Below are 14,784 nucleotides of genomic sequence, written 5' to 3'. Positions count from 1 at the left end.
CACCTCTGCTTAAAACTAACTCTGCCGGGTGAATATTAAGAAAACGTTTTTAATATTTAGCTGGCATCCAAGTGAACAGACACTCCTCCCTTGAATTAATCAGGCAAATTGCTTACCTCTCTCCTAATGTCACTCCCCCTGTTCAACAGAAGCCCCATTACTTTGTCCCACTCGATTTACATACTGCAAGAATCCCAGAGCACCGTAGCCCCAAACAACAACTGTCACCTGAACGTGTCCCTCCTTCTGTGGTCCAGAGACCACCTATCCCTCTGCACTCCTGTATGCTGCTGCCTGTCGACTGCTAATCTGCTGTCAGGTCTCAAATGCTAATCAAGTAAAGGGGCCCTTAACATAAGCTCACAATTCGAGCAAGCCTTCATAAGGTATTATATAAACAGCACAAAATAAGCTTAGCCCTTAAAAATAATCAATAAAGAAGATCATGGACATTACAAATCTAATACATTTTTGTAAGTGTAGAAAACAATTATTCAGCATGCTTTAAAACTGTCCTCGTTATTCTCTGCAGACAGCCAAATACCCCTAGACTGCAGCACACAATATTTATGTGCCATATACTGAAGCACCTGAAACAGAGGTTTCAGTCCCACGTTTCATATTTTAATGTTACATGAACATAAATATTATTATTCAAAACTGATTTTACTATTTTTTATCTGCAAACAACTTAGCTTAACTTAGCCACGTTCAGACTCCTCACCCACGCACACAAGGCTCCCCACAACCTGGGCCCCAAGTACCTCAACGACCGCACGACCTTCTACACGCCCACCCGCCAGCTACGATCGACAAACCACGCACTCGCCACCGTACCACGCATCCGCAGAGCCACCACCGGAGGAAGTTCCTTCTCCTCCCTGGCAGACAAGACTTGGAACTCCCTCCCCACCCACCTTCGGCGAACCCAAGACCATCTCTCCTTCAGGAAGCAGCTCAAGACCTGGCTGTTCGAGCAGTAACTTACCCCTCCCCCAGTGCCTTAAGACCCTCCCGGGTGAGTAGCGCACTTTACAAATGCTGTGATTGATTGATTGATTGTTCGCTTAATAATGGACTAACCTTCGGACATACGTTTGCACATTTGTATATATGCTTACTTTCAAATGTGTTACACATGCTGCATCCCCATTACAAGATGGCCATGGCACCACCATTGACTGGGGTCCCTTTGTTCTTCATGTCAAGCTAAATAAAGAGCTCTTTCATACTATTTATCCAGCTGCCAGTCAAGTAGTACATGAGTCCTACTTCTTAGCCTGTAGCTGGATAAAAAATGTAGTTTGAGATATTTAGCCAGCTGCTGGAAATTATGTGCGATGTTGCTGCGTAATAGCAGAGGTTATGTACTATTTGGCCGGCTGCCAGATGAATAGCCATTTCCATAATATAACTATATGGTCTCACAACTCTGTTGTCGTTCCAGTGCCTTCATACCATGGTTTCATGGAGCTTTAGTTCTGCTTTATTTATCATTATTAGCATATACGTCGTTCCTCTGTTGCTTTCTTCATGGGTTTTGACATCAATATTACACTCATTCTAAATAATGAAGCATTGATATTACTAAAAAACAAATTAACACTGTACTGGAAATTACTGTTGTGAAGTCAACACTTTCATGGTCTTATCTCACTCAAAATTTAATTTTGGCACATTGAACATGAGGAGTTTACATCACAAGAATATATCACCAGAAATGTCAAGGGTACGTGGTATCAAATTATGGAAAAAATATTTGATAATGCATAAAATGTATACCTGCAATACATGCCCTAGAAGATAAAAAACACAAATTCTGTGTTGTTGTTTTGTTGAATGTTATTTTGTGTTATGCATCTTCTTTAGGGTGTTTTTAATATCTTTGTTTTTCAGGCTGTATATAATGGGATTACATAGTGGAGTTACAACAACATATGACAGAGACAATACTTTGTTGTGTTTTACTGAAACTGTTGATGCTGGTCTCATGTACGTAGAACAGATAACTCCGTAGAATAATATAACCACAGTGAGGTGGGAGGCACAGGTGGAAAAGGCCTTGCGTCTTCCTTCTCTAGAGCGGATTTTCAGGATTGTTGAGATGATGTTGATGTACGATGCGATAGTTAAAGCAAAAGGTGCAACTCCAACTAGAGTACCCATGACGTAGTTTGCTGCCTCAACATCATGAGTGCTGCTACAAGAAAGCTTTATTACAGCTGGAAAATCACAGAAGAAGTGGTTGATTGTGTGAGACCCACAGAATGAGAGCCTAGATAATATTACGGTGTGTGGTATTGGGTCTATAAAACTAAATAGCCAACATCCGGCAGCCAGCTTCATGCAAACTGCATCATTCATGGTGGTCACGTACCGTAAAGGATTGCAAATGGCCACATATCGATCATAAGCCATGACTGTTAGAAGGAGTAATTCTGTAGACACCATGGACAAGAAAAAAAACACCTGCAGCAAACATCCATTTAGAGAAACATGTGTTTCTGCCAGAAAGAAGTGAGCGAGCATGTTTGGAAAAATTATTGTTGTGTAACAGATGTCCAGAAAGGCTAAGTTTTGAAGAAAAAAATACATGGGTGTGTGCAATTGTGTGTTGGAATAGATAATCACCACAATAAGAAGGTTCCCCACAAGTACTAATAAGTAAATCAGCAAAAAGGCTAGAAAAAGTGGAACTAGAAGATGGGGAAAATCAAAAAAACCCACAATGATGAACTCAGCTGCTAAAGATTGATTTTCTGCTGCCATTGGTTGTGGAATGCAGTTTTCTGGTGTTGGTAGAGCAAGAATATCTGCAATTAAAGAAAAAAACAAATGTCAATACTGAAAACCAGGGATATAGTTATTAAAGAGATGTGTCACTCTTGCACACGTAAGGCGGTGGAAGGGCAACGTAACTACTAAGTTAGAGTAATCAAGCCATGCAAGGCCACCGTGCATGGTCCTGAGTGGCTTGATAAATCTAGAGTAACACAGTGCAGCGCATATCGCTGTGTTGCGTTACTGTGCCCCAGGGAGTCATTCTATGGGTGGAGCGTGGGTGTCCCCATACATCCAACCATGGATTTTGGCACATTCCAAGATTTACCATTACTAGTAGACCTTCCCTGGTGAGGTGTAATGAGGACAAATATCATTATTTCTCCCCTTTTATTCCTCATTCTGCAGCACGCATAGAAGGAGGGAAATGCCTCAGGGATTTGTTTTTGTGCAGCCAAGTGTCCATTCATGCATGAAAGCAATCCCACTCAAAACGCAGGCACGCTTGCACATTGAGCGCTAGTGCAAGCAACATACATTATTGTGCTGTACCTTGTTAAATATGTTGCATTCCTGCTCTTTCCCTTTCACGCAGAGAAGCACAGCAAGCCGCTGCGTGGTTTTGTGATAAATGTACTCCTCACTTTTTGGGTGGGAGAATGGATGCACATGTTTAGCAGTCACACTTCAAATGTTCACAATCAGAAGAAACATTGAATTGGTGAAAAAATATAGGTGTTAGTCAATCCTAATTGCAATTCTTTTTGCAGCTTGTTCTTGGTATTCATCTTTACTCATTTTCATGGGACAATAGCTAACATGCATGATGTAATTTGCAGATGTATATGTTAGTTACTTATATACTCGCAAGAATGTAGCTGTACCTGTTCAAAACGTATCAAAACAATATCATCAATCTAAGCAACTACTAAAGTGCTGTAAATTAGATGATGGCTGTAACCCTATGTATATTTATAAAGACAGAGAACGTTCATATAGGTATCTCTGTTCCTAAGCAAATCTTAGATCTGGCACTGCAAACAATTTTATTTTATGAACAGCTACACTTTTGGTCACCTACTTAATCCTTTAGCCTAGTAGGTTTGACCCCTTCAGGCACTGTTTGCCTGAAATGTCTTTCACATTTTGCCTCAATCCACAAAATTTGTGCAGTTTTTACATTTTTCATTCACTGTGAATCGACAAAGCAAATCAATCCAATCAACTCTACTGAGCTGTTTTCCATAAAATCTTTCAAATGCTTTTCTTTGACACACATTGTACGTTGTCCTTTTAAGCCAATGCTTAGGTGGTGGGTCTGTGTCCAACCACATGCTAATTGAATGTACTTTTTGGGGCAGATTCTCAAGCAACTATTGCCACGTTATTGGCATTTTATCACGGCCAAAGTTGCAATTAAATTATCACCCTATTCGCAAGCTAGTGCAAACATCCGATATCACCAGTTTACCTGCGCTAGCAGCAGCCAAAAACATAGCCACAGATGACCCTGGCAACTATCGCTAATGAGATGCAGAGTAGGCGTTCCCGTGCCAAAAGCCGTGACAACACCACTCCGCAACATACTCAATGACCAGCCAGATCAGAGATAAGATCACAAAACAGGCGCTAAGGCGTGTTAGAAGCAGGACATTAACACCTGGATCTGACCTGGTGTTAAGTCGACCACAGCCTGCACCACAAAAGGGAGCTCAGGCCAGAGCTACACCCGAAGGGCAACAGATGCCATGGAGCCAATGATCATGCAGGCCGGACACCCAAGAGGGCCGCAACTCTCTCTGCCACCACCCCAGGACCACACCCCACCAGAACCCCACCACCCCCCTGGACCAATATTGAGGCAGAGCAGGCAAGGACAGCGACCCCCTGAAAATGCACCAACCTCACACACCCAACACCAGAGAATGTCAGAACCCACTACAGGCCCAAAGGGATAACCTCCATCCCAGCACAGACAAAGCTTCTGTCCATGCTGCACCTGTTGGCCCCTGGTACCTACCAACCAACAACTGCCAGAGTTGGAGGACTCTCACAGCCAGCCCTATCAAAGTTCCACAAACCTGTCCTGGATGCCATCACCAGCTTGGGACCGCAGTACCTATCCTACCCTCACACTGCGCAGGAACAGCTGGAGACCAAGCAAGACATCCACGCCATAGCAGGCTTCCTGCACGTTGTGGGTGCAATTGACTGCACACGTGTCTCACTGGTGCCCCATGGCAACACTGCACACAATAACCGCAACAGAAAGCACACGCATCCCATCAATGTGCAGGCAATAACGGTCCCCCGGCAAATCACCACCAACCTCACCAACAACCACCCAGGCAGTGTGCATGATTCCTACATCTACGGCCAGGCCATCATCAACCTGCACTTCCAGGATGGCCTCTAAGGAAATGCACTGCTCGTTGGTAAGTACCAAATGAACACACCACACACCTCAAATCCACCATCATGCAATTCACAACTCTGGGAATGCCCTCGTCACAAACTCACATACAACATGCCAAACAACATGCCCACTCACCAGACACAACAGCACAACTAACTGTGGGAACCTGGCCCAGCCATGTACATGAGCCATCAACGTCATGGTACCTCAGCCACACAATAGCTGAATGTGTTGAGAGGCGGGAACCAGGCATGTGCGGTGGAGCAAGTGACCCATGAATGAGAATGTACAAATTGCCAAGTGTGGCGTGGTTGTGATGGCCAGACTGCAGTATGCAGACCACACACATATCCATGTCAACATACACCATTGTTATATGGAGTGTAGTGGACAGTGGACTCAACCATGTCACCCCAGCCACTGGGGAAGACCGTGGAAATAAAGATTGTTACGTCCCCCCGTAAGCGTGAGCGGAGTGGGCTGGCCCGGCATATGCCAGGCCAGCGTAGCGGTGTGAATAAAAGGCACGTAACTCTGGTTGTGGTCCTCTTCCGGAATGCCCAACGTCTCTATCAGGGCGGCGCCTCTCACCCCACGGTGTTGCCTGCGATCCTGTGCACCTGCTGCACCCCAGGCCGCTGGTCCCCGAACTGGACTTGCCCAACCCTGCGTACCCAGGCCTCACTGCTCACCTGCCAACAACGGCGTGTGTCAAAGAGGATCCACCACATGCTGGTGCAGATTCCGAGGCCCGTGACCTTGGAAGCCTCCTCGGACCATCACGGACTCAGTGACACAGGCCCGCAGTACTCCTTTCTCGTTGCTGCATCCCACCGGCATACACAGCAGACTACTAAGTCTCACATGTGGAACTGAATCTTGATTACAATATGGCAGAGAACAATATTTATGGCTGATACTCCCTTCGATGTGGTGCCACCAGGTCTTAGTAGTGCATCACAATCGCAGGTCTCTGTGAGCCCATGTGGACTACTGCCCTCGGCCTACGCTGCGCCCAAGTAAGTCACACAATTGGAACTGAGCATCGATTTTTCAATGGCAGAGTACATATCATTGCACGCAAGGAGAGATGTAAGAGGATGACCTGTTGCAGTCAGGAGGCAAAAAGGATCATCGTTACGAATGTGACCAAACACTACCGACAACGGCCCTGGTGTCACTAACTCTGTGCATTGCGAGCCAACGACATGTGGCTGTGGGCCACTGTTGACTGCTGCCTCCGGCCTACACTGTGATTGAATAGATCACACATTTAGGACATTGGCCAAGATCAATCAATCAATCATCGCATTTATATAGCGCACTACTCACCCAGTGGGTCTCAAGGTGCTGGGGGAGGGGGACCTGCTACTGCTCGAACAGCCAGGTCTTGAGTTGCTTCCTGAAGGCGAGGTGGTCCTGGGTCAGGCGGAGGTGGGTGGGGAGGGAGTTCCATGTCTTGGCAGCGAGGTAGGAGAAGGACCGTCCCCCTGCGGTGGCTCTACGGATGCGGGGGACGGCGGCGAGGGCGTGGCTGGTCGATCGAAGCTGGCGTTTGGGAGCGTAGAAGTTGAGGCAGCTGTTGAGGTATCCTGGGCCTTGGCTATGTAGGGCTTTGTGTGCGTGGGTGAGGAGACGGAAGGTGATTCTCTTGTTGACCGGGAGCCAGTGCAGGTCTTTCAGGTGTCCGGAGATGTGGCTGCGGCGGGGGATGTCCAGGATGAGTCGTGCTGAGGCGTTCTGGATCCGCTGGAGTCTCTTCTGGAGTTTGGCGGTGGTTCCGGCGTAGAGGGTGTTGCCGTAGTCCAGACGGCTGGTGACGAGGGCCTGGGTGACCATCTTCCTGGTCTTGGTGGGGATCCACTGGAAGATCTTACGTAGCATGCGCAGGATGTTGAAGCACGATGAGGAGACGGCGTTGACTTGTCTGGTCATGGAGAGGGAGGAGTCCAGGATGAAGCCCAGGTTGTGTGCGTGGTCTGTTGGTTTGGGTGCGCTGCCTAGGGCGGGGGGCCACCAGGAGTCGTCCCAAGCGGCGGGTGAGGATCCTAAGATGAGGACTTCCGTCTTATCTGAGTTCAGTTTCAGGCGGCTGTTCTTCATCCATTCGGCTACCTCTTTCATCCCTTCGTGAAGGTTGGCTCTGGCGGTGGCGGGGTCGTTGGTAAGGGAGAGGATCAGCTGGGTGTCGTCGGCGTAGGAGATTATGTTGATGTTGTGCTGGCATGCGATGTCTGCGAGGGGGCTCATGTAGATGTTGAAGAGGGTCGGATTGAGCGAGGAGCCTTGAGGGACGCCGCGGATGACTTCGGTGGCTTCAGATCTGAACGGAAGGAGGCGGACTCTCTGTGTCCGGCGAGGAAGGAGATGATCCACTCCAGTGCCTTCTCCTGGACTCCGACGTTGCTGAGGCGTTGTACTAGGGTACGATGGCAGACAGTGTCGAAGGCCGCGGAGAGGTCTAGGAGGATGAGGGCCGCTGTTTCTCCGTTGTCGAGCAGCGCTCGGATGTCATCGGTGACTGCGATCAGGGCGGTCTCGGTGCTGTGGTTGGCCCGGAAGCCAGACTGCGAGGGGTCGAGGGATCCGTTCGTCTCGAGGAAGGCGGCCAGCTGCTTGTTGACGGTCTTCTCGATGACTTTTGCAGGAATCGGGAGCAGCGAGATGGGGCGGTAGTTTTTGAGGTCGGTGGGGTCAGCCGATGGCTTCTTGAGTAGAGCACTGAGTTCGGCGTGCTTCCAGCTCTCCGGGAAGGAAGGGGTGTAGAAGGATGTGTTGATGATGTCCCGCAGGTGGGGTGCGATGACAGCGTCGGCCTTGTTGAAGATCATATCATTGTACCGGCATCATGGCAGACTGCATCCCCTTTCAGTCACGGTGCCACTAAGTCTGTTCCCTGACATTCATGGACACTTTCTGGTCGAACATTGGTGGCGTCTGAGTCTATGGACTATGGTAGTTTTCATCCTCATGTAGCTGATACCGAATTGGTGGTGGCAACGAGGCTTTAGCACTCCACTTCTCCATTTGCTGCTTCTGGATACCTTCTGCCTTCTGCAATATGCCCTGGAGAACACCTTCCACTGTCCCCCGCAACCCTCCACCACATTCATCTTTGGCATCGACGAGGACCCGCTCAGTCTGCGTGGCCCTACTTCAGTGGACCGCAAGTCACTGTCCTGTGGCGGTGTGACTGTGCCGGCGGCTGTATATCCGGGGCCACTAACTCAGTGCAGCTCAAGTCAGGTACCCTGTCTGAATGAATATTGGATGACCTCTGTGACGGTGGTCTTGGGGTAATTGGCACCATGTATATGTGGCCCTGCACTGTCTGCTGCCTCCAGCCTCAACTGGGACCACCAGGGCTCATACATCAAATTAACTCCTGACCAGCCCAGACGTTGCATCACCACAGAAGGCACAAGCCACCATCGCCAGGGCCAAATCCAACACTCATCTGCCAGAGTCAAAAAGTGGGCCTGGCAGACTAATGGAGTTGCTCAGACCTGTCGTGGATGCCATCATCTGCCTGATCCCCTGCACCGCACTCCGGTGCCACTGCACCGCAACCTATGGACTGTTACTGATTGAGTTTTGTGGTGTGGATAGGTTGTGCAGCAATGTCACCTCAGGCAGTGTGGGAGACCTGGGATGTTGTTGGGGGAGATGATGCAGGTCTAACACACACCACTGCATCTGCATCAGGAATATCCTGAATGGACACAGTCCTAGTCATTTTTATCACATAAGCGCGCTCAACTCTAGTGCCCCAACCTCAGTGCACTGCAATTCACAGACACTTTGGTTTGTATGTTGGGTGACCTCTGTACTTCCACCGGCTCCCTACATGTTTCTCAACAGTTGTCATGCAGGTGTTTGCTGTTTCCATTGCACTGGTGTCCACTTTTCAAGTTGTTGTCAGCACTAAGCACTCAGTGCGGGCTGACTTACATTCACCCCACACACATGCAACACAGGCGTCACTGTACATGTGGCCCTGCCAATAAAGGGTTCGGACACACGTGCCCTTATCCAGTTCAACATAATACCTGTTTGTGTCCCTGTGGTCTAGCTTTATGCATGAGGGCCCTGGGCCCTATGACATTACATTGTGCTGTGTACAGCGGCCGCAGACATGTCACCGCAGACAGTGGGTAGAGCTTGGACATGTAGCTTTGTTGTCACCCACTCAATTTGTAATGGGAGTGGACTGAGCCATCGTACCCAGAGCAACGTCCGTGTGTGAATGATATTTGCATGCCCCTGGGCATGGTTCTGTACTGGGAATGTGCATCTGCATGTGTCTCTATTGCAGTGTGGGTCTACTTTGGGGCGTGTAGGTGGTCCCTGAAGGATAATAGACACTCACATATGTGATCTAGTTCAACTATCATGGGTGTGGACCCCACTTGCACCTGTTCGGCCACCTCATTTTGGCGTTCTCACACCAGGCATTGGGGTGCCATGTGTGGGTATGTGAAGTGTTGTGAGCCAGCCGTGCTTGCGGGAACTTCCTGCTGTGTGGTCTGTTGCAGGGTGTGTGTTCTCCTCTAAGTAGCTTGGCTGCCATGGTCCTGGTGGCGGGTTGCGTGGGATTTCCATGGGCTCTTGTAGGAAGTCGGTGTCGAAGGTGTGGTGCTCCTCTCCGGCATCACTGATGTGTGGTCTTTTGTGCTCTTCTGGAGGTGTTGTGTGTCCCTCTACAGTGTGAAGGGGTGATGCATGTTGATATTGTGTTGACATGTATGTTGGCACATTGTACTTGTTTACATGTAGACTGTATGACAATGTACATTGTGACTGTTTGGGAGGTGCTGAACTTTGATGGTGGACAGTGGACATTTGGACTACATGACAGACGTGAGGTTGTACGCATACATTTTCATTTCACAGTTTCCAGCTCTGTCGGAGGTGGTAGGCCTGTTTCCGCGCTTGTGCGGAGCCAGTTGTGTCCCCTGTTATGCAGTCTCGGGTGTGCGCATTGTACCACTTTGTCGTCAATGTGAGTGTGCTTTTCTTGCTATGTGCGTGTGCTGGAGTGTGCCACTGGATCAGGGACATGATCCAGGGTCATTGTGGGAGTGCAATGTGCTACACATCGTTGTGCATGTGTGCCATTGTGCCCATCTCCCCCAGTCCCTGGTTGTTACTCACCCTGTTGATTTTGTTTCAGGTCCTCTCAAGCTGTGTCTGTGCTCCCTACTCCTTGCACCTTATCCACACCTATGTCTTTGGCCTCCATTTCCTCCAGCTCCCCCTGTGGCGCAGGACTACCACCTCCTGTCACCGTTGCTGCCTTCCTGTTGGCAGCGGGTTGGTGCCTGGTTTAGATTATCACATCATGCCAGCACCTCTCCGACTTCATTCTTGGTGGTCTGATTGTGGGCCAGCTGATGGTGTTATTCTGTCACTTCCGTGACGCAGATCTGGCTTTGCTGCGGACTGCACCCCGTCTTCCTCTCCCTCTCCCTCTTCTCCTTGGCCTTCCCGGACCCCGTTGTTCCTTGTTGGTGGTCTGTGGGGGTGGTGAGGTTTGCGTTGGGCGCTGCTCTCCGTCAGAGTTCATCCATGTTGCTAAGCGCTTTGGATTGTTTCTGGTGTGTTATTTCTGTAGCTTTTATAGTGCATGTTCCCACCAGACCCGTTGGATTTGCAGGCCTGCCTCTGGTTTTCACTGCTTTTTGTACCACGATTGACCTCATCGCAAGATTTATTTGCTTTCGCGTTTTGCATTTTTGTGGTATGACGTTGATTTTAACGCTGTCATTTGACAAGCTATCTGGAGACTATCGCATGGTACCACTGTGTTGACTTTGCTTCGTTACACACCGTAATTTTCGCGCGATAGACTGCGATGTTGGAAGTTGCGTTAAGTTACTTTTGCAATGGTTATCACACGTTCTTGAGAATATGCCTACTTTATTTGCTGATATGTTACTAAAGCACTGCTAAACAAAGTGTTGTACATACTGCAGAGAACGTATTAATAATAAGTACTGCAGGATTTTCACAATTTTAAAACAAGACATTTGGAGTACGCAAAACAAAATAACAAAGAGGAAAATATAATGTACTTGTTTCAATGTTGCAAGCTTTGTCCTCGGTCTTTCATCCTTGAGAAATCAACAGAGATCAAAACGTGTTGGGTCAGAAGATGATGTATCTGTGAAGAAAATGAGAATTTAAAGCTCCTTCAAGTGAGGGATCTATTGGATTCTGTCAGACCTTTGTCTAAGACTGGTCACTACGCAATGAAGGCTTGGGATCAGGTGTGGAGACAGTATACCTTGAATGCCACTTCACCAGCACCTGATCAAGGCTAAATGCGGCAGTGCTGCCATGAACAAAAGAGGAAGAGGTCTGGAACAAACAACAAGACTAAATAAAGAACTGAAATAGCAGACTCAAATAACAAAGTAAAACAATGTTGCTGGAAATGTTTTGGTAGATTGGTGATCCAACATTTCTTATTTGGTCTATTGGTGACATACTGAGATCGTAGGGTGGAGTGACTCTGAAATGGAAGGAAATGTCAGCCAAAGATCCGTCATAATAGTTCCTTCTCATAAAGGGGATACAGAATAGCTTCTGCCTTTTTGCCCAACCGGACTCAGGTGGTTGCATTTTCCTAGTAACCAATTTCTCAGGTAATTGTCTGAGCTAAGATTTTACCAGGTTACAGCACATAGAGGGCCTCATTTATGAGGGCTTGCAACACGTTTGCGCTGCCGTTGCATCCATGTTTGTGACCTACCAGCGGCATACAAAATGCACCACATTGAGCCCTATTTAGAAAGTGACTCATCTAAGCAGATGCGTCACTTAGTAAAAACGTGTCATACATTATACCTGCATCAGGTATAATGTATGCAGGGTGGCTGTTCCCGGTAAAAAACCTCATAGAAATGGCACAGTGATTTCACCACACAACTTCTAGGATGCCACTGTCTCAAAACCCTATGCCTGGCTCACAGCTGGCGTAGGACTGATGCAGGCCCTTTCACATGGGCCTTAACCCATGTGAAAGGACACATTGATGGAGTTGCGTCTGTTTTCAGACACACCCCAGCAATGTGTCAATTTTGCGCCTACAGATAAATCAGTAATACTGGTGTATCTGTAACTCCTTGCGAGATAGAGCACCGTACATTAAATATGGCGCATACATCGTGTCGCAAGGATGCCGCAGTGAAAACTGTTGCATCGCTCTTTTGTCACAGTGATGCAACAGATTTCATAAATGAAGCCAGACTGTATATTATTCATGAATTTGTTATACCGTGTTTACCATCTCAAAATACTTGCTTTGTTGTTCGGCTCTCTTTAAAGAACAGTTCTAGTAACTCTTATCAACAAGTTTACTCAACAATCAAGCACTAAGGCACTCAATCAATGACAAAACATTCTAACTACTACAAACGACTCTACAATCCAGTCCTTCCAGTCAATGGCAGGTAAAAAACCCCATTGGGATGGGCCTCACTGTTGGTGCAAAGTTCAATACATGTCCATAACAGTTTTCATAAAAAATACATAATTTGTGCCAGCACAGGCCTGTGCTTATCATCTGAAAAGCTGGGGATGAATCCTGGATCGTGCCGCTACAAATACTGTCCCGGCAAAGTCAAGCATTCAGCTCCTTCCTCCTCCAATCCTTGATGTGAATCATTGAGATTCGAATAAGTGTTTTTTTTTATAGTGACTGCAAAAAATGGCAATCATGATTATGAAGTCTTGCGAGATCGGGGAAATCTCATGAGATTATGGGACATGAGGCCTCCATGAAATCGTAGGTGCTGCAGTAGTTCCTGTTGTGGGCCCTGATATCTGGTTCAACATGGTTAAGTGCGTTTTTATAATAAATAAGGCACAAAACTTTACAAATTATCATTGTGAACTGGTTGTTTTATGAAATGGCATGACGATGAGTGTGAGAACTTGGAGCATGACACTCCCCATTGGGATGGATGTTTGGCCCCGTAGGATTGCCATGGAGGCGCTACGAGAAACAGTGACCAGGCTCATAGCTTAGAACAGCTATACCTGAAGTTGTAAGTAACAAGCAAGACCACCTGTAGTTTCTTATCAGATTCACATCCCAAGTGGCAAATAACAGATATCTGCAGCATTACAGGTCTCTGTCATGTGGCCCAAATTGGGCCAAACCCAGTAACAGAAACCACTTTCTTCTGCACCAACATCAGCTAGGTTTAGTCTTTCCCATGGACATCGATTGGGGGTCACCAGGGGTAGCAACTGCGACCCTTAAGCAACCCACTGTGACCCCTGCCACTTTACTTTTGACCTCTAGCTCTTTATCTGGGCACATCAGGTTCAATTTAAATGAGTAAGTAAAAAAGAAATAGCGTATGGGAAACCCTGGGTTGGGCTATGTAGAACAACATGTGCACTATTGCAGTTTGTTTGTAGCCATGTATCGGCATAGATGCACAGGGCCACATCAGGTTGAGCTAGTGCCGCGAGGTGCAATCCAAAACTCTGTGGGTTTGTTCTGTGGAAGCCCATCAGAGCCATTACCAGTGCAAGCTGTAAGTAGGAACCACAGTAGGATGTGTCTGCAGTGTCTGTAATCAGTTGAAGGAGTCCACACTATTCAGGCTTGGGAGCTTTTAATGCACAGGTAGGCCATAGGACGGCTGATTGATTTTGCAAGTGGGCCATCAGTGAATTACTCTATATTTCATTTTAAATTACAAGTCAGTCTTGGCCTCTTATATATTTCCACCATATACTATGTCACGGAAGAGCGTTATTTCCTCATCATAATAGTGCCTTGTTGCCACATTTGTTGTTGTCTGTTGATATCATGTTGGCGTCCCTTACCTTGGAATCTGAATGTTTTCGGATTCCCTATATTGATTTGAAGTAGAAATTCTCTGGATGGTCAGTTGCATCCTGACCAGCCAGGAAGTGTCCCCACTTGCTTGCTGTCACATCCACACTAAAAGAGGTTTTCCTTACCTGGTTGAAGTGCTATTTATCTTCTTTACAACAATTTTTGGTGATGACCTGGTAAGGAGGATGTAGGAACTGGGTTCACCAGGTTCCTGGGGGGTAGCTTGGCCCGAGCAGGTAGGCACCCGAAGCTTAGCTGTTAAGTGACTACACAGCACACACTTCCACTGAGACAATAAATGAACGCAAAGACTGAGACCACACCAGTATGTTTGATTCAAATAAACAAGTTTTATCTAAGATCAAGATCAGGGCAATCAAAAATCACAGTAATAATAACTCATTACCTTTCCTTAAAAGAGCATATTTTTCATTACTCAGCCATAAATACATAAATAATTAAGTAAATAACTGTAGGCCTTTCAGGAAATACTGCATTCGATAGGATTAAAACAATTTCATTTAGCATTTGGTAAAACCTTCCAGTGAGCATCTGCATAACATTCCATTAGGTATAAATCAATATCTCATCAGGCAAGAAGAACCACCAATTCATTAAGTAAGGATGAGCATGTCATTAGGTGAAACATTTCAGGAAGAACAGGTAAAACATTTCATCATTCCGGCCTGGCTACAAGTACCACCATCTCTTGGAACTTAGGCAACAGGCT

At 47.1% G+C, this 14,784-nt stretch overlaps 1 protein-coding gene across 1 annotated transcript; it reads right to left on the bottom strand.

The window, feature by feature from the left end:
* Nucleotides 1-1,842: 1,842 nt before the first annotated feature.
* LOC147663107 (olfactory receptor 5V1-like) lies at nucleotides 1,843-2,769 on the bottom strand. Its single transcript, XM_086950673.1, has one exon. It carries the CDS (start codon nucleotides 2,767-2,769, stop codon nucleotides 1,843-1,845), a length of 927 nt encoding a protein of 308 aa, XP_086806799.1.
* Between the last annotated feature and the right edge of the window lie 12,015 nt (nucleotides 2,770-14,784).

This window comes from Lissotriton vulgaris, unplaced genomic scaffold (genome assembly GCF_964263255.1).
Source record: "Lissotriton vulgaris unplaced genomic scaffold, aLisVul1.2 SCAFFOLD_2224, whole genome shotgun sequence".
Taxonomy (NCBI): Eukaryota; Metazoa; Chordata; class Amphibia; order Caudata; family Salamandridae; genus Lissotriton; species Lissotriton vulgaris.
Note: the sequence above shows the minus strand (reverse complement) of the source record. Positions and strands in the feature narration are given on the sequence as shown.